The 20,966-nt window shown below is 39.4% G+C and overlaps 1 protein-coding gene across 2 annotated transcripts in view; it reads left to right on the top strand.

The window, feature by feature from the left end:
- Positions 1–20,966, top strand: part of SLC30A7 (solute carrier family 30 member 7) — a 48,039-nt gene that overhangs the window by 2,517 nt on the left and 24,556 nt on the right. Inside the window, exons 3-7 of one of the 2 annotated variants that reach the window (XM_077824929.1) lie at positions 9,299–9,407; positions 15,028–15,115; positions 16,810–16,936; positions 17,862–18,017; positions 19,352–19,402. In XM_077824929.1, coding sequence (XP_077681055.1) covers positions 9,299–9,407; positions 15,028–15,115; positions 16,810–16,936; positions 17,862–18,017; positions 19,352–19,402 — 531 coding nt within the window. Of the gene's footprint in view, positions 1–9,293; positions 9,408–15,027; positions 15,116–16,809; positions 16,937–17,861; positions 18,018–19,351; positions 19,403–20,966 lie in introns of both variants that reach the window. The other variant, XM_077824928.1, reaches the window with a different exon arrangement.

Below are 20,966 nucleotides of genomic sequence, written 5' to 3'. Positions count from 1 at the left end.
TGTAAATTTTTCACACCACTAAGCACCAAAGCTCTGCTGTCCTAACTTTTAAGTGTAGACCAGGTCTGAGTGTATATTGTAATCAGATATGTGATTGTATTTTATGTCTTTATTCTGCAATCCCTTGCTGTTTGCCAAAAGAATATATTTTATCCTGTCCTATTTAGGAAGCTGCTTCTTCATAAGCACACTTGATGGCCAAAGATGTTCACCTCTTTACTTAGAGCTTGTATATACACTAAGTTATTCTGGAAGGTGATCTTATTTCAGAATTGGAATAATTCCCCACGGGGAATTAATCAGGAATAGCTATTCCTAAATTTGAACCCTGCCTTAATCTAAATGATCTTTCCTTTGGGAAGAGAGCCTTATTTGAGTGTAAAATCTTTGATAATTGGAGACTGTGAGCAGCAGATGTACCTATGTCATAAAAAATATTGCCTCGGGATTCCAGGACATTGCACTACAGCTTCATTTGATATGCTAACTTTTTCCTAACAACTAGGAGGAAGGTAGAAGCCTTTGTTTTCCTCCCCATTCTAGGCATCTTGGAACAGTCCTCCTTAGATACTAGTTAGAGAAAGAAATGTTCAATTCAGATTTAAAAAGTTTTAGAAATAACCTTGTTTGAGGGATTAGTTTTCAAAGGAGGATGATTCTTCAGTAAAGTAGTCCTAACACCACCCTTCCTGTGATCTTCCTCCTAACTAAGGTAGTTGAACCTGTGTGCAATAAGTGTTATGGCTATAGTGGGATTGCTTTTCCAGCTTTTAATTGGGGTAAGAGGAATGAGAACTGATAATTGGTAGGACCAAAAAAGACTTTTGGAACTGTAATCCTAATTCCCAGTACACTTGATTGATTTATAAAGTCTGTACTTCTTATATTTCAGGGACTACAAAGTTACCTATCAGAACAACATTTGAAAATATACTTCAGTGTCATTTTAATCACTGGTAGCTAATTTTCAAGTGTATAACCCATTCACTCCTAAAGACTATAACCTGTTTTGTTCTGAATTTAAAATTACAGACCAAGTGTTTTGGGGATTATTTTTAATCTAGATCAGAGGTTCTCAAACTTCATTGTACTGCAACCCCCTTCTGATGACACAAATTACTACATGACCCAAGGAGGGGGGACTGAAGCCTGAGTCTGCCGGAGCACCACCACCCAAGATGGGAGAAGGGGGAGCCAACACCCAAGCCCTGCCACCCAGGGTGGCGGGGCCCAAAGCCCAAGGGCTTCAGCCCCAGGTTTGGGGCCTGTAACCTAAGTACTGCCACCCAGTGCTGAACTTCTCAGGCTTTGGCCCTGGGCCGTGGGGCTTCGGCCCTGGGTCCTAGCAAGTCTAATGCCAGCCCTGATCAATGAAAACGGGGTCATGACCCAGTTTGGGGCCCGACCCTCTGTTTGAGAACAGCTGATCTAGATCTTTTTGTATCCTGTTTGGTAAATATTAACCACATGATTAATTTATAAAGTAGTTAATAATGTTATTCATTTAAATTTGGGTAGCGTGTCTTTCCTGATTTCTTTTAACAATATTTGTGATGAAGTGAGCTGTAGCTCACGAAAGCTCATGCTCAAATAAATTGGTTAGTCTCTAAGGTGCCACAAGTACTCCTTTTCTTTTTGTGAATTGAATGTTGACAAAAGATTCTGAAGTGACAGGCTTGGAATAGGACCAACACAAATGGCAACAATTCAAGTTTGCCCATAGTGGCTTGGAAGGCTCACCTTAAAATGTAAGAATAATCTGTTCATTGACTTCCTTTAGTGAAACTGCCAACAGGTGTGCTAGTTGTAGAGGTGGTCTTCTGTGGTCTGTTTACTGATAACTGAGACAGTCAAACCCATTTCATGTAGACCGTCAAAGAGTCAGAAATAGAACAACCTTTACTTCTGATCTGGGTTGAGTTTGAAATGATAATCAGTAATAAAAGGCTATATATTTCATTACTAATCTTGTAAAATTTACATCCCGCTTCCTTTAGTAGTATCTTCAGAAGTAAATGTCCGCTAGATTTTTAAAAGTGGCTAAAATATTGTTTATGAAGATTAAAATGTTCATATAAATCAAGAATAGTCTAAATACTCATCCATACAGCTTTATCACATCTTTAAAAAAAATCTTATAATGAAGAAGACTACAGTAAGGGTAAGAGCTGAATCTTATGTACAATACAATTTCGGTAAATTTACAAGTGAGTACGTGTGTGGTGGTTGGATATCTGCGTCTAAATTTGTACTGCTTTTATAGTTTTATATTGAAAAGGATTAGAAAACCAGGTGTTGGTTTAGGATGGTAGATGCTAAGGATCAGACACGTTTGCATTTAGAAGGTTTTTATCTTAGAAGGTCTGATCTTTATGTAAGCTTAACAAATAAAATATTCGTGCCAGACTGTAATGTTCTGCCAAAACATTAAAGTTAGACCAGTGCTGAGTGTTGTTAAAAATCTCACCTGGAAAGTGCAGTGAAAACAATTAAAAATGGCAATGATCAAGTGACAGTTTTCAAATAGGTGAATCCCAGCCATTTAGGGCTTTCTAGATCAAAATCAGCATTGTAAACTGTATTTGGAAACCAGTAGGCCGCCTATGAAGTACTAGTTACATGGTCATGGTGAGATGAGCCACTTAGCATACCATGTAACAGCTTGTTATCTTCAACTTCTGGATTTATATGACTGTATAGAGTTCTTGGCAGTTTCCCAGTTGACTTTTGCAATCTCTAGCACTAATACAGCAATAACTAACTGCACAGAACATTGTGTATGAATGACTTGTAATATGGAACAATGGAAATAAGTTTTTAAATCACTAGTAACACGATGCTTATTGTGATAACTTTTTATAGGCCCAAATTCAAATTACATTTCACAGGCCAAATAAATAGGCATATGCCTATTTATATCTTAAATGTCTGTTTTTAATCTCCTAGAATGAAGGCGTTGCCTTTTAGAAAAGAATTCTGGCAAAGAATTTTACTCAGAGTAACAAGTATTTCAGATATGCATGTTTTCCCAATATTGGTCTGAGGTCTGAAAAGGGAATATAGAGAATGTGGACATCTTTGGTTTACTGAGTGTGAAAATAAGCAGTTGGTTGCTACCTATCTTTTTTTGTTCATTGTCCATTTTTTTAAATAAAGGGGGGGAAATTCAGTTTACATACTGTAATGAATGGCAGAATTCAGAGAGATGTTAATAAATAAAGTGCCGGAAAACATATTTTTGAATAATATCTCATTTTAAACATCCAAAATGATCTTGTGCCTGATACTTATACTCTCACTGCTTTGGATCACTTACCTTGCCTGTCTTCATGTATATGACCCAGTTTTGTGAAGATGTTTTTAATTAAAACATCTTCATACTTTACCTGCTAGTTTACTTTCCCTAAAAAAGCAAGGATTCTTTATGCCATTAACCTATGTGTGGGATGTTAAAATAGGAAAATACCTTCCCTCCCCGATGTTTTCTTTCATATGGCCACAACTATTTACAGCAGCCAAAGGATAATGGATGTAAATAGTAGTAATTGTAGAACTTTGCCAGTGAGTTTGAGAACAATATTACTACCATTTCTGCTTGTCTTTTGAAAATGGGTCTTGATCATCACACACACAAATCTGTTATTGTGCAATATTAGAGGTACTTGATAAATTAAGTCTTCTGGTAAAGTTTCTACTTGGCAGTGGTCACTGCAGGTATAGCAGCATCAAATAAAATTATTGTTCAGTTTAACTATTCTGATATCGCTATACAATTGATGGCTGATGGGAAAAGCTAAATATATGTAAGACTTAGCATTTTTTTTCTTTACTGCTATGTTTACATATGACAGGTTCAAATGTTTGCTGTGGGATTTGGGATTATGATTCCAGAAGCGTGATATTCCTTGTGGTATGTCACTGAATTTAAAGGGTGCTTCTTTATGACTAGCTATGGAAAAAATTTTCTGCCCCCCATTTCTCCCCGCCCCCTTTAGGGCATACATTATTGCTGTTTTTTATACACCGTGACAAATTACTTTGCTTTGATTTAAGAATTAGTGGCACCATGCTTCTTGCAATGACTATGTACATACAGCCTCCTAGCCATTTAGAACATGTCTTTATAGCATCATTCTGTTAAATCTTTGTAATGACTACAAAAGCTTCCTAATTATGATTAGCTTCTAAATGTAGTGTGTTGTTGTCAAGGTTCCTTCCCCACTCTGAACTCCAGGGTACAGATGTGGGGACCTGCATGAAAGACCCCCTAAGCTTATCCTTACCATCTTAAGTTAAAAACTTCCTCAAGGTTCAAACTTTGCCTTGTCCTTGAACCCTTTGCTGCCACCACCAAGCGTGTTAAACAAAGCACAGGGAAAGAGCCCACTTGGAGACGTTATCCCTCCAAGCCCTACACCTCCTTTCCTGGGTAAGGCTTGATAAAAATCCTCACCAATTTGCATAGGTGAATACAGACCCAAACCCTTGAATCTTAAGAACAATGAAAAAACAATCAGGTTCTTAGAAGAAGAATTTAATTAAAGAACAAGTAAAAGAATTGCCTCTGTAAAATCAGGATGGTAAATACCTGACAGGGTAATCGGATTCAAAACATAGAGAATTCCTCTAGGCAAAATCTTAAGTTACAAAAAGACACAAAAACAGGAATATACATTCCATTCAGCACAGCTATTTTACCAGCCATTAAACTAAAGAAAATCTAATGCATTTCTAGCTAGATTGCTTACTAACTTTTTACAGGAGTTCTGAAGAGCATTCCCGATCTGTTCCCGGCAAAAGCATAACGCAGACAGCCTAACTCTTTGTCCCATGTTCTCTCCCCCAGCTTTGAAAGTAACTTGTCTCCTCATTGGTCATTTTGGTCAGGTGCCAGCAAGATTATCCTAGCTTCTTAACCCTTTACAGGTGAAAGGGTTTTGCCTCTGGCCAGGAGGGATTTTATAATTCTGTATACAGAAAGGTGGTTACCCTTTCCTTTATATTTATGACAGTTGTATCTAAATATATTTGGATAAATTGAATTTGGCAGTTTAGGAGAGACATTTGCTGTGCAAAATGCTAAACTGATGTACTGTCCTTTTAAAAGAAAAGATTTGCAACTTCTCACACTTCAGAATCTTTTTGCTGCTATGCCAACCAACTGCATATGATAGATATTTTTTCTAGGTACAAATGCAATAATTTGGTATCAGTTCTTGTGTGTTTATAAATTCTTCCAAAGTGCCCCCTTGCTCACAAAATATACTTCTGAAAAAAATGAAAGACAAGTTTCTTACTGAGCAGCGTGCTAGCAATGTAGCAGTTCTAGTCCCTTTTGTCAAAACACATTTAAGAATTCTCTTGACAAACTAGAAATATTCAGTATGTACCCTATAATCAAAAGCAGTATTTTAAAATCAATTCACTGAGGAGGAACTGTAAAATTAACTAGTCTGAAATACTGGCTTTACGATACATTGTATTGGATTTTTTTAAAAAGAGGGAATTAATGACTTTTTCGCAACAGGAAACAAAACTTGCTAAGTAGATTTCATTTTGTACTTCTCACTTGAATGGTTACTAAGATGTAAAACAGAAGCTCCTATATTGCAAGATTATCTAAATTTAATTATATCTGATATATGGCTGGGATTTTCAAAGAAGCCTAAACAAGTTGGGTGTTTATCCCCCACTGAAATACAAAGGGGATTGAGTACTGTACCTACCTCATTTAGGGTCTTTTGAAAATTCCAGTGTTCACATATATATCTAGCAAAACAGTATATATTCTAGAGTCTGAAATAGGTTAATTGAAAACAGTTATGTTTTTGTATAGGTAACCTGCTAAAGGGGAAAATGTGGTTTGTGCCATTTGTTGCTGACTTTTTTTTTTAAGGTAAAGAAGGTCTGAAAGATCTCTTTATAAAATTGCTTGTTTGCCTTTTTTACATTAGAAATTCAGGTCCTGTCTGTGTTTAAAGATTAACTGGAGGACCACACAAGAGCCAAGATAAAGTTGAGTAATTTCAGGAGAAGTCTTAAGTAAGGCTACTTAAAATTCTGGATTTGTTTTTTAGTTAACATATATTTAACCTTAATTAGTAATCTATAATAGAAGGTTTCTTTGCCCAAATATTAAACTCCCTTTCCCCTTAAATTTAGTGTTAGATATAACAGAAAACATTTCTAGGAACTCCCAGATGTCTTGCAGCACAATCAGAGAAGAATAGATTTTTCTATTCTTGATAGGTAAAAAGACAAAAGCAAACTTTAAAATAAATCTGGCTGTTATACATCATAAATCAACAAAAGTACACAAGTCCATTTAAAAACATTTTCTGACCCTTAAATATTTTGTAATTGTGCGTGGGGGAAGTTTTTGGTGATTCTTTGAAATGGCCTCTGCATTTCCATGTAAGCTTAGCTCCTAATCTTCAGTTCTGTGAAATGGTACTAATGTGACTCTCATCATTCACTGCTTTTATGAAAGCATTAGTACTGGAAGGTACATCAGACATGTGTGAAAGTGCAGAAGTAACTTTTCCTCAAAGAACCACAGAAGTGACCTTTCTGTTATTTGGCCTTTACAAAGAAAGCTGTTTGGTTGATTATGTTTGTGATGTATGCACATGGATTGCCTTGTAGGAAAACTTCCTTTTATTCTAAATGTAATGTTACAAGTGAGTCTAACCCAACATTTGAATGGAATCCATTGCTTTCACTGAATGGCATTAAGAAGTGGGTGCTGTTTCATTTCACCCTAGTCCAGGTGCTGCTGTGAAAGATTAATTATGATTTGAAGCAGATGCTGATATTGGTTTAAGTCTCCTTCAGAAAATATCTGTTATCGCTGAGTTAAAAATACAATATTTTTTCCTAAAGGAGCTGCAAGTCTTTCCAGCTTGCTGCTTCACACTATTGCAGCTTCTGGCAGCATGATGTACATTAGGCTCAATTTACTGCTCATGAACTCAGGACCAAGCAAAGACTTAAAAGAAGTTGCAGGCTGCTTGAATTGTCATTTGGGATTCCTCTCTTCCCCACCCCTAAAACAACAACATTTTTGAATTATTAGATTTTATAAAAAGTCTTTAACATGAACATGCCCTACCTACCCTACTATTGTGCTTGTTCCCTGCTATGTTAGCACTTCTGTAAACACTGGCTGCTTGAGTTACTGGAGACTCTGTATTGTCACAGTTCAGTAATGCATAATGGCTTCTGATGTTCGTATGCACTGTAGAGGGGCATTGGAATGCCATTTTATGGTGCACACCTTACATGCCGTCCTGATAATGCATAGTACCCAGTATGCACAGTTAAAAAAATTAGTTGCCTGAAATGATTGTGTGCTGTCCGAATGTATTGGGAGCAATATCACACGTTTGGTTCAAGCTTAAAAGTAAATTTGTACTCTGAAAAATGACTACATACGAGTGTCACCTTACTCAATGCATCTGCACCTTACTCAATGCGTTGGTTACGCTGTCAACCACGTAGAACTGCTGACTTGTCCCAGGTTGTATAATGGGCAGGGTGTCGGTGCCAGTGACGTCTGCTGAGTCGGAGTAAAAGGCAAGAGCTGAGACTAGTTGCCAAGCCACGTCAGGAAAGCAGGTAGCATGGTCAAGCCAGGATTGGATCTAAGTCAGGACTAAGATGGAGGAGAAAAGACAAGGTCTGTAGCAGCGGCAAGCCAGAGTCTGCATCGTTGGTCAGATGGTTCCTTGGAGCAGCCTCCAGGCTTAAATAGTTGATGTGCACCGATCAGGCGACCACTGGGTTCAGTTGCGCTGACATCTTTGGGCAGTACTTTCTGCAGTGACTACCCCTCCCATAATGAATAGATGGTGCTTTGCCTGACTCCCTAGTGGCACTCTGGAGGTGTTGGTCACCCACGACTCTGCAAACCTGGGGTGTAGACCTGCGGATCCTTACAAGTTGGATTAAAAAATGGATGACTAAAAGAAAGAGATTTTTTAATTTAAATTAAATACAGGCTTATTTTTTAAATTATGGCAGCTTATGGTAAGGCCTAAACTAACTGTCATATATTAAATAATTTAAAAGAAATTAAGCAAAGAAAGACAAACCACTAAACTGGTGGAAGTCACTGGCTAAGTGACTAAACCATCTTTTGACAGCAGTAGTCTCTTCAGCAGGTGCAGAGAGAATATTTTCTCTTTACAGTTTATTCGACTAGTTTAGTTCAATTACTTGTTCATTCAAAGTTAAGAAACCAAGTGGGAGCTGAAAAAATGGAATAAACCTATTAATAAAAACTGAGAGAATGAGAATCTATTAGTTCTAAAATTTTGAGGGACATGATGACCCAAAACTATCTGTTCAATTCACTAACTACAAATAATACTTTGTTTGCTTGATAAATCAGTTAATTTCAAGTGCAAAACCTTTTTATCTAAAAACTTTCTGAAACGTTTGACTTACCTATCAAGTACATTTTAAGATATTTTTATTTAACTAATAACTACAATCATCTGTTGCATACCATAGACTGTGAGCTTTCTGTGGCAAGAACTGTCTTTGTGGTGGCTTTTCTACAGTCTCTAGTATAGTGGTACTCTAATCTTTGTTTGAATCCTTACGCACTGCCACAATAGTAATACTAAATATAGTAATGATTCATGTGTTTGCTTTGCTTGACACATTTTTCTCCTGCTAGCACAATAGGATCAATGGAATTATTGTAGAGGGGAAGGAAGTGGACTTCTTTTCTGACTCTTATATTGAGAGAATTAAGTTTCAGTTGTCCTATCTTTATTCTAAATGATGCACAATCAGATTTTCTTTTATATATTTTTAAATTCTAGATTGAGTTGACAGAGTTGCCTACTTTTTTTAACTGCCATCTTTTTGCCTGTAACTGACTATGATCAAGTTCTTGAGACAATAAACATGGAACCTTGTTGGGTTTTTAGCATATAATGACCCTTTTAACTTTGGCTTCTAAATGTTATGTGTACAGACTTAGGAAGTCTAACCTTGTTTTTCAGTAGTGGAATTTTTCCATGTGCTGTCTAAAGCATCATAACTATTCTTAAGGGCATTATATGGGAGTTCTGTAATAGGGAAGCCACATTCAGATAGCCCCACCACCTGACGGTTGCTCAGTAATTTCAATAGTATTTATAATCTCAGACACAAAAGGAACAGGAGTGTGCACTGCTAGGGTGGGTGTTGGGCGGGGGGAGGGGGGAGTGTTAAAAGCATTTTGAATTTCAAACTTAATATGGCCTTATGGAACTAACTGAAATATTTCTGCTCCTTTCTAGTTTAGGTCTAATATCAGATTCCTTTCATATGTTTTTCGACTGTACTGCTCTACTGGCTGGATTAGCAGCTTCAGTCATTTCGAAGTGGAGATCAAATGATGCTTTCTCATATGGGTAAGAAATTTTAGCTTCTTATAGCATAGGAAATATATTTTCATAAGTGCATTGGTAACACTTCCTGTTGCCATGCCTGAGGAAAGTGTAGCATTACTAGTTTTTGTTGAAAAATTTTGGGGAAACTATTGAAATCAACTTCATTTAAAAAAAAAAAAAGAAAAGGCGAGGGCAGGGGGAAGAATATTGAACTAAACTTGAACTTCTTGAAATTGGCACATAAGTAGCCAAGTGTGTCTCCTACAGAAGTGTAGCATAATTATAAATAAAATTAGTGTTGTGTTTCTGGGGTGAAGTTTAAGACCCTTCCAAGAACTGTTTGCTGATTGATATTAATGGAATTACAAATCATGTTGCAAAACAAAATGTCACATTGCATATTGTTCAGCTGCTAGCATCCACCGTAACGGGTGATAGCCAAAGTTGAAACAGTTTTTCTTTTTGGACTTCGTTTTTCCCCAATCTTAACTTGAATATTCCCTATATTGGAGTACTGCATACCACACTAAGCTGATTCTGCTTGCCTTTTTGAAAAATGGAGTGGTTGAAATGCTGGTTGTGTATTTTAAGAACAGCAGTGGCGGTCCTAAATGAAAATTAACATGTTGCTCACATGCTAGTGGGAACAATTATCCAAATAAAACTGTTAACAGTGGGCAAAATATTGCTTTCGTGGCTCTAACCATCTACCTGCGGCATGAAAATAGTCTTCCCCTTAGTGGCTGATCTTAGTGGGGAAGATTTTAGAGTATTGAGGAAAGCTTTATTCTAGTTCCTGTCCGTGTAAATCCCACTTATGGTGCAGCAACATCCCTTGCGTAGGAGTTTTGCAGTAAGAGTTGCACAGGAGCTCTTCATGCCCACTGATGCACTTCACCCTGCTCCTCCTCTGTGGGCATAAAGGGGCAGCATTACCTGTTCATCCTCAGTTCCTTCTAACTGCTTTTCGGCAGCGAGTGGGGACATTTTGTTATGATTTCGCTGTTAGTATAGTTTTACTGTTTCAATTTATTAGCCTTATAACTTTGTATTAGTTATTTAGTTCTTGGCTACTTAAACAATACATTTATTTTTAAATTTAATACAGTGAGGCTATAATTTTCAGGCAAGAAGAACCTGTCAGCAGTGGTACCAGACTCCTCCTCCTTTCTCGTAAGTGTTGCCAGAGATGCTTTCAGCTCTCCATTTTAGGGACATGGATGACATGAGAATAACTCCAGAGTTATGCTCCCCTTTATTGGCTTATTCCCCTCTTTCAGCTGGATTCAAGACTATCTGGACAGCCTAGGATACCGATCACGAAGATATCACTACATTCTGGGAGCCATAGTCATGGTAAAATTGTCTACTCCTCATACTTTAGCAATGCCTTCTTGTGCAATTCCCCACTCTGAAGACTCTTCATTGTCATCTGTGACTCTTCCCAAGCACCCAGTAGAGACCATTCACCAGAACCTCGTCCAACTTCACTGTCTCCTTCTTGAGCTAAGCTTTAGGATAAAATAGTTTATCCTAAGGACTCTACCTTTAGACCCCCATTGCAAGAATCAGCTTTCATTCCCTGGGGACAGCCTCCTTAAGCCCATTGCCTATGGATTTCAACTAAGGCCTTATTGGCCACCTGGGCCGCCTCATTCATGGCTACCAAGTCTTTTAGTCTCCCAAGAATCTCCTTGAGAAAGCCGTCAAAACCCTGCTTTTTGCCAATACCTCAACCAAATGTGGAATCACAAAATCCTTTGAGGAAGAGTGCGGAGAAATTCACAATAACCCTTCATATACACCTCTTGTTATACCTACACCAGATGAAACCTCATCTGCGGGATGATTTTAAGACCTATCAAGAACTTTTAAAAAGAATGGCAGACATCCTGAAACAGCTCCAAAGGAACTTCTAGGACGACATACAAGTTATTTGATATCTTGCTACCAGCTGCTCAGAGCAGAATAGCTCTTCCAATTGATGAAGATTCTTGCTGCTGCCAAAGAATTATGGGCAAGCCCATACTTTGAAAAGGGCTGAACGAAAGTAACGAGTCCTTCCTAAAGGATTTGAATATTTTTGTTCGCGTTCATTGCCATCGTCATCGTTAGTCACAACAATTAGTTAGAGCCAAACAAGCTTACAAATCTGTCATATGAGAAAAAGGTCCCCTTGGCTGCAAGGTTTGCCCTTCAACATCCCTTCAGGTCAGGATGGTGAACTATTTAGCTCTGTTGACTAGAAGTAACTATACAGTGGGACAAGGCAGCAGATTTTTCCAATGAACTATCACTTGATTTAATGGAGGAGTTTAAATTGATCTGCTCAGAGGGATGTTAGATTTCTAGGGTCTTTCTCCATGCAGAGCTTTACAGACGCAAGGTCAGTGGCCACTGGAATTGCCATGATGAGAGACTCCTGATTGCCTGCCTGAGGTCTACCTAAAGAACTGTAGACTATGGTACAGGATTTACTGTTTGATGGAAAAGACCTGTTTAGTGACACACTGCACCCTTTGAAAGATTCTTGGGCCATGCTTAGATCTTGTGGTTTTATATTTCCAACTCTAAAAGGTTACAATATATTAGAATACTACTTGACAGAGATTTCAATCATCTACATCCTTGCACCATCAGAAACAACTAAATCAGTTTAGAAAGGAACAGAGATTCCTAAAGCAGAAAGCAACTTCTTCATATACTTCTCAACCATCCCAACAACAAATATAATGCTTTAGTCAAGGATACCAACCCAATCTGTGGATCTGTATCTTCCCCACCCCAAGGATGTCTAGACTGTAATAACCTCAGACTGTTGGGTCTTGCAGATCATTCAACAAGGTATGCCCTACAATTTTGCCATGGTACACCATACCTCCCCACCCCTTTTCAGGGACCAATCTCACATGAATCTTGTGCACCAAAAGATACAGTTTCTAGTAGAGCTACATGCTGTAGAGCCAGAGGTACTTCACTTCGGAGGAAAAGGATTTTATTCCCTTTACTTATTGATACCAAAGGAAAAGGGGAGTGGCAGTCTTTAGTAGCTCTCAGGCTCCTCAACATGTATATGGCCAGTCCAAAGTTTTGCATGGTGACTCTGGCATATGACATTAGATCCAATGCACTAATTCAGTACTCTCAACTTGCAAGACGCACACTTTCATGTGGTTGTATTTCTGTTACACACAAAGCTTCTCCTCACTGCAGTACTGAAGGAACATCAGTTCAGGGTCATCTCATTTGGTCTCTCAGCTGTACCTTGAATTTTCATGAAGTGTCTGGTGGTGGTAACCACTCATTTACATTGTCAAAGTATTTATGCACCTACACCTTGACAGTTGGTTAATCCGAGGCAAATTAGCCAGCAGGTCTCCAATTTGGTAAAATGGATTCTGGGCCTGTTCTCAGAGTTAGGATTGAAAATCAACTTAAAGAAATCTCAGTTGATTCCATCCCAATCCATAGAATTTATTGGAGCTCTCCTGTGCACTTCTGCGTATAGAGTAAGATCAGTCCACACACTGTCTAGTCCACCGTATGCAATATTCCATGCAGACGGGGTCACCATGCAACTTCACCCTAAGTTTATCCCTAAGATTGTATTGGACCTTCATGTTAATCAATATATAGGTCTCTTTTTTCCGTGGCCTCACTCATCCTCAGATGTCAGATGGTACATTAGTACTATCTTAGTAAGACAAGTTTGTTCAGAAAATCTCCTAGGCTTCTTAAAGCATGTGGCAGTGCATCTGAAGGCAGAGCAGCCTCCTCTTGGAGATTATCTATATGGACTATCAATTTGTCATCCATAAATTACAGATACCAAGTCAAGTTACTGCTAGTTCTACTCAAGCTACCTTGGCAGCATGCTTCAGCAGAGTTGCAGTCATTGAAATTTTATAGAGCTGTGATGTGGTTCTCTACCCACTGACCAACCACGACTCTCCCTAGTATCAACATCTGGAATGCATGCTGATTGGGATATGCTCAGCTTGGAAGATAAGCTCCTAGCTCCCACTACCTAAATCACTATAACTGGGAGCCACATGTGCAGGAACATGAAGAAACTGTTGCTTTGTGGTAAACTGTTGTTCTTCAAGAGGTTCTGTGCCTATGACTCCCAAGACCCACTCTCCATCTTTGCTGCTTGGAGACTCCTCTTGAGACTCTGGGCAGTGAAGAAACTGAGGGAGAACAAGTTGTGAGGAGGTGCATATGGGCATGAAGGGTATATGCATGATCCCTACTGGACGCTGTTGTTTGAACTTCAGAACACCTGTGCAAGGGGCGCTGCTGCACCATAAGTAGGATCCACATGCACAGAATATCTCAAACACTTACCACAAGATAAGGAACCATTTCTTTTATATAGATCTAATATCTGAAAACCGTAAACAACTGGTGAAGGGGAAGCAGCCTATCATAGTGTTTATATCAGTGGACTGGAGTCAGGGGTGAAAGTGAGCTGGTACGGGCCAGTACTGTGTACTGGTAAGAACCTGCACCGGTCCAGACCCAGCCCACATTAAAGCATTGCCATGGCAGCGCTTTAATGTCCCTGCCCCTTTTGCCTCCCCTGTCGGCGGCCCTGCTGGTAGGGTCCATACTGGCAGGGCTGCCGATGGAGGAGGGGGGAAGGGGCAGCAACGTTAAAAAGCGCTGCCGCGGCAAAGGACCGTCCTTAAAGTGCTGCCATGGCAATGCTTTAATGTGGGTCCGTACCAGCAGGGCCACCGACAGGGGAGGCAAAAGGGGCAGGGACATTAAAGCGCTCCTGTGGCAGCGCTTTAAGGATGGTCGTTTGCCACTGCCACGCTTTAATGTTGCTGTGCCCCCCCGTTGGCGGGGCCGCGGCAAAGGACCCTGTAGCGCTTTAATGTTCCTGCCCCTTTTGGCCCCCCCGGCCGCCGATGGGTGGGGGGGCGGGGCACAAAGGGAGCAGCTGCCCTGGAGCTGGCGATTTAAAAGGGCCCGGGGCTCCAGACGCTGCTGCTGCTGCCGTAGCAGCAGTGGCGTCCGGAGTCCTGGGCCCTTTAAATCAACACGGGAGCCCTGGGTGGCGCGGGCCAGCTGGACTGGAAGGGCTGGCTCGGGGATGCTGACCCCCCACGCCCCCAGTTCCGCCCCTTCCACCCGAGGCCCCACCCCTTCTGGGGCCGGAGCCTCCCCGCCCCAGTAAGTGGCCTCAGTTACTTTCAGACCTGACTGGAGTCAAGAGACATCAGTTCTATTCCCCACTCTACTACTGGCTTTCTGAGAGACCGTCCAGGTCACTTAATATTGTGCCATTTTCCTCATCTGTATTATGGGGATTCTCTCCTCCCTATGTAATACACTTTGAGATCATCTGAAAAGTGTGCTGCAGTGTGGAAAATAATTTAGTGTATTTTATATCCAAGCCAATAAAAATCAGGTTGGTTGACATTCAAAACTCCCCGTCAATTCACACATCAGTCCTTCATTTCAAAAATTTGGTTATACATAAGCTACAGTAGGGGGAGGAAGGAATAAACCAGAGTCTAGTCCATAGCACCATCCTGCCTCTGATATACTGAAATTAAAAACTCTCAACACTTCTGGACGTTTAGTTTATAAAAAGGAGAGGTAACATCTGGTATTGCTGATTTGATTCTAGGTATGTTCGAGCAGAGGTACTGGCTGGTTTTGTAAACGGTCTGTTTCTGATCTTCACTGCATTCTTCATTTTCTCTGAAGGCGTTGAGGTATGTTCTGAGGTCAATTGCAGTCAATAAATCTCCTCTGAAAAAATGTTTACCTTTGCAGAAGCTGCATTTCTGTTTAGGAGTGTATATTTAAGGGGAGAGGACAACCCAAGCGATACTGTAATGGATGATGAGTAGTCATATTTGCAACCAATTAAACTTGTGTCATCTGAACAGAATAGAGAAAATCCGCTGGAGTCAGTGTTGGATGTACATGTATAAATATCTTCTTTTTTCAGAGTGTCTGTATTAGCTTTCAGAATAACGTATTTTGATTGCATGAATGATACTAACTTCTGTCAGATCTACCCTTTTCTTCAGCAGCCAGTATAGTATTCCATGGAATGGCTCTTCCTTTTCATTATTAAAGGAAAAATAAGGCTAGAAAAACAAAAGGAAGCCATTTGGGCATTTTATGTGGACAGAGCATTCTAAGTAAGAAGTTAGGATTAGACATTTGTCAGAAGGAAAAAAAGGGATAAGATTGTCAAACAGCAGCGGTAGTGTTGATTAGGTTGTGAAGAAAAATGAGTGAGCAGAGAAACTGGCTTTTATGCTATTAGGAGGTAGTGTTAATTTTTGCCTGGAAGAGGTCTTGAATAAATGTCACACAATAACAATCTGAACACTTGCAGGTATGTTTTCTTCTTTTCTATTGACAGGTAGCTTATTTGTTTGATAGTAACAAAAGGTAAAACTTTCAAAAGCAGGAAGTCCCATTTTCACAGGTGACTTAGTTAATCAAAAGTTAATGGGACATAGGCTCATAAGTTACTTAAATGCTTTGGAAAACTTTACTCTAAGACTACAAAAGCTAGCCAGAAAAAATACTAACCCAAAGCCTGATATTCAGTATGGAGACCACCAGGAAGCCTCAAAGCAGTCTCCTGATAAAATGGCAGCTTGTCTTTTCTGCTGGGAATGTGGGAGTGGGTTTTTCGTTAGAGTGCTCCCCCTGGCCCATGCTGGGGGCCTCATCTTTTTATACTGACCTCTGGTAATAGGCAGTCCAGTTTTGTAGCGTTGGTTCATTCCCACCCACTCACATGCTAAATGAGCAGGCACTTCTTCCCTTTTTAGCCCTTTTCCTACTCTGTTAGAGAGGCTTGCAGGATTAAACAGTGTCAGAGGAAGCATTGCTAACTACAAAAAGTAATTCTAGAGTGTTTTAGTGATGTCCGTAATAGGTTCTGGTAAACTTGTTTCCGTTTTTAACATGGGATTTAGGGGTAATTAAAACTCCAAGAAAATAGACTCTCAGCTGCTCCTCTTACCTCACCTTTTGAGAGAGAAGAGGTATTCTTCAGACTGAGAAATAATTTTACGTAGTCCCCGTATAACTGAGAACTAAAATGTCTGGGTATTGTTTTGAGCTGAATAATGCCTTAACAGAATATAATGTAGAAGATGATAGTGAAATGTAGCTCTAATACCATTTGAAAAGAGACATACAAAATATTTGGTGACTCACTTCCAAACAAGGAGAAATATAGGTATTGAGGTTTTTTAAGTTTTCATAATTCTTCTAGAATACCAGCATTCCTAATTCATTATCATTAATCTCTTGATTTGGATATTGTATCAGAAAACTCCTGCATCAAATCAGATATGTAATACTGTGTCTATTTTCTGGAGTTGCTTCTAATTGTGTGGTAGGATTATAAATGATACACTAAACTTTCTTCTTTTCGTAGAGAGCACTGGAGCCTCCTGATGTGCATCATGAGAGACTTCTTCCTGTGTCTGTATTAGGATTCCTTGTGAATCTTATAGGAATATTTGTTTTTCAACATGGAGGCCATGGACACTCACATGGCTCTGGTATGACCATTGTAATTCTCATTATCCTTTCCTCATTTGTGTTCAGTTACAGTTAGCCCTCCAACCAGGGTCTGCATGTTGTATGTTTTATGTTTTTCAGTAGCAAGCCTATTGAGTCATGTACAGCCTTGGCTTTTTCAGTATTACTAAGATAGTGTCCATTTTTCCTCCTTATTGAACTCCCAATAATTGGAAACCCAAAAAGACATTAATCTGCTGTCTGGAACTTGTAGTTTATTGTAAGAGACTTGCAAGAATTTTCATTTCTACAAAAGATTTTTCTCTTTAAATAGGAGACTGAAATGGCCTCAGGTGGAGCATTTTACAGGAGAATAGCTGAACAAAAATCTTAAATCAAAGAAGAAACTCTTTCAGTAGTTCTTGCAATTGTTTGGCATGGTTTTTCAAATTAAATTCAAGATTTATATACACAAATATCTGTTTTTTTGCTGACATTAGACTTTCTAACATAGTCTGTGAACTGTAACTCATCCTGACAGGTGGAAGTAGTGTAAGTATTTTACACACTTTTTAATGTGATTGATTTTAAAAACATCATAGTATAAACGCAAGAAAAGTATGGCCACGTTCACCTCACAGAGCTGGAAGTGTGTGTTAGTCATGCAAAAATGTATGCAGGATATTTCAGTGGTGGTCTAAAATGGCTTGGCTCAAAAAGAAGTAACATATAAATCATTTTGACTTCGTTGTTCAAGTTCAGTAAATATTTTATGCCGCAACATAACTTGGATTAATTTAGATTTTGAATTATGTGTACTAGTTTTTCTCTGTGACCTACATGAAAAAAAAATCTTCTCTTTTCCGTGAGGAGCAGGTAGATATTAAGTACTTTAGAAATGAATGAAAGCATACTTTTCTTTAATATTCATGTACACAGTATTCTGACAGTGATATTTATTTATAGGGCATGAGCACAGTCATTCTCTGTTTAATGGTGTTCTCAGCCATGGACACAGTCACGGAGGTCACGGTCACAGCCATGAATCCAAACATGGCCATGGGCATTCTCATGATCACAGTCATGGGAAGAGAGACTCGCACAATCAGGATTATTGTCATGGTAAGTGTCTGTCTGAAAACAAAGGTCATGCACCAGAGATGGTATGTGCCATTAAGTTTTACTGGCATAGATCTTTGTGGATAGATGAGAAGATGCTGTCAGCTTGCTTTAGCCAGCACATATGGAAGAAATGTTTCTAAAAGGAGAATGCTAGTGGCATGTTCTTATCCACCTAATGCATCTTGTGGTACATCTGAGTCAGTGCTGCTTCTTTTTGCGGCATATAATTGTTGTTTCATTGTGAGCTTTGTAGTAAATTAAGCATTGCAATAATGAGAACTAATCTAATACTTGTGAATTATACTAATATTTGTGGTAGTAAATATGCAACTTTAACTGTAAACTTGTTTGTGTAGAGGAAAACTTAAAGGTATCAGCTTTTCAAAAAGCCCTTAACAAAACCAGCTCGAGTTATGTCATGTAGTTCATATTACTTTAAAAAAGAATTATACCTGTTATATTGGTTTAGCTATGCATACAGCTTGGTTACGTTAAAAAAGATGTGTCCACCTAAGTATTCACATGTGTATGCAAAGGTTCAAAGTATAGTTTCTGCTTTCTCTTGTCAGGACTGCAGCCTCCACTGCAATCCCCCACACTTTGTGCCTTCAGGGATCGGCATTTTATAGTACATTTTATGCACACGTGCATTTAAAGGGTATAGTCCCATTTATTCGAAACCCTATTATCCCAACTTCTGCCCCCTTCCTTGTCCCCAGGCTGCATAGGGAGCCCTTTGTTGCCATAGCCCTGCTCATTCAATCCACAGGTGGGCTGCAGAGGGCTCCCTGCACTGCTACAGGAGCCATGCAGTAGCAAGGTGGTCTCCGTCTTAGCCGAGGGCAGCAATGGCTCCTGCTCCTCGTCGTCCTTGCAATCGTTGCAGAGGGTCTGTGCTCCATTATCCGAACCTCATCATTATTCAAATTCCCTCCTTGTCCCCCAGCATGAGATACATACCTTCAGCAGCACGTGTCTCACACTGAGGGACAATGAAAGAGTTTGGATACTGCAGAGATCTGGATAATAGGGTTTTGGATAAACAGGAGTAGAGTATGTGTAAAATATAATATATACACACACTCCTATACACGCACACATATACACAGGCTTCCCCTTCTCTCCTCCCTCTCCCCATCTTGAAATTTTAGCTTGCTCTTTACCTTCATTCTGGTACAGCAAATACTAAATTTTCTAGCCGGAGTTATGACTAGTCATCATGAATAACTTTATGGTGCACTCAAAGTAGTTTTTCTTTCTGAAGCTTAACAGAATTGATAAGTTTAGAAGGATACATTGTATGTGGCTTAACTTGTCAATAATTGTCTCTACAGATGATCACTCTCTTGAAGGGGCTGCAGGATCCAACAGACAGATTTTAGAAGGTATGACAAGAATAACCATAGTGGGTTGTTAGGTTAGATAATAGACCCATTTAGATGCTGGCTTTAAATTCAGTGGTGTTGTTTGTTATTATAGGTATTAATAATGAACAGAAAGTTGTGTTAAGTGTCTGGTTTATTTTCTTCAGAAATTCAATGTGAAAAGTTTATACAAGTGACATAATTTCTGTATTTTAAGTGCCTATCTCCTATGGCAGTACATGCTCTGGAAAGTAATGAAATAGTAAGTAATATCATACTGGAACAAATTTGAAAAGCTTTGGCCAATATTTTGGATTTTAAAGGGTTGAGGATTGCGGTACTTAACTTCACCTTTCAGGAAAGTGAGAATATGGTGAGTGAATAACCATCTTGTCTAGCTAAAACAAAACCCCCAGTAACTTAGCTCGTTCTGGACGCCTGGATCAATTCTTTTCTTATAACATAAATTGGGAATAGGGAATGGGGCTGGTAGAGAACATCTCTACAGCCATGTCCCTGTGGGCATCTTGCAGTCTAAACGTCAGTGTGGGACAGTGTTGTATTCTTCCGTCTCCAAATAAATGGAAGGGTGAGGAGGGAAATTAGGAGCTGCTGGGGAGTCTAGGTAGGGGCTGACAACGAAGCTGCCTTAGTACTTTGCTCTTTCTGGCTTTCTGTGAGCTATTCTGCAGCAGCTGCTGGGTTGTCTATACGGTCCATTCCATGGTTTTGTCTGCTGCTGGGCAGGAACCACAGTCATCTCTTGACCTCTACCCCTCCTCTCAGAATGAAGGATTTGGGTGATCTCTAGTAATTGAGGGGATTTGGGGAAGACTGTTAAGGTTACCTCCTGGCAGTTGCTACAATCTGTTCAGGGAGAGTAGAAGGAAACTCAGTGGCTGTGCAGCTTCACTGTCTGTGGGTCCCTCTCTTCAGCCCCACAGCCTTTGGCCCCATTTACCTAGTTTTCCACTTATGCTCTATCACCATAAGAAAAGGATGCTTTTACACTTCCCCAAGGTCTGCCAGATCCCTATGGAAGGCATACACAAAGGCTCTCTATCTGCCACCGTCCTGCGTCTTGTCTGGCTGTTGATGATACACAACAATACATGAGCTCCAAAGGGGACATTTGGTTGCATGTGTGCTGCTTAAACAAGAATAATAAGAGAAATAATTACTTTAAAATTGATTATTTAATCACCATTGGCCTGACCAAACCACAGGGAAGCCAGCATGTGACATGCAACTTTATTTCCTTGCGTTATACTTGACATAAAGAAATGTATAGTTGTGGTCTCTTATCGGATACTTCTGTGGCTCTGGGGTTATCCTGTAGTTGTCAGATATATCACTTGCAAGGCAATAGTCTTATCTGATCTCTTCCACCATATGTATTACTTTAAAATCCTCCCCCACCCCCCGCACATTAAAGTGTTTGTGAATGGCTATGTTTCAGAAGCAAATATATAACAAGAATTTTAAAAAAATTCTTTAAGGCAAATTTCTGGCCTGTTGGTCTTAACATAGAATATTAATTAGAATGAAATGTGAATTTAACAAGACTGGTTATTCAAGGTTTTCT

This window comes from Eretmochelys imbricata, chromosome 8 (genome assembly GCF_965152235.1).
Source record: "Eretmochelys imbricata isolate rEreImb1 chromosome 8, rEreImb1.hap1, whole genome shotgun sequence".
In the NCBI taxonomy this organism is placed as follows: domain Eukaryota; kingdom Metazoa; phylum Chordata; order Testudines; family Cheloniidae; genus Eretmochelys; species Eretmochelys imbricata.
Note: the sequence above shows the minus strand (reverse complement) of the source record. Positions and strands in the feature narration are given on the sequence as shown.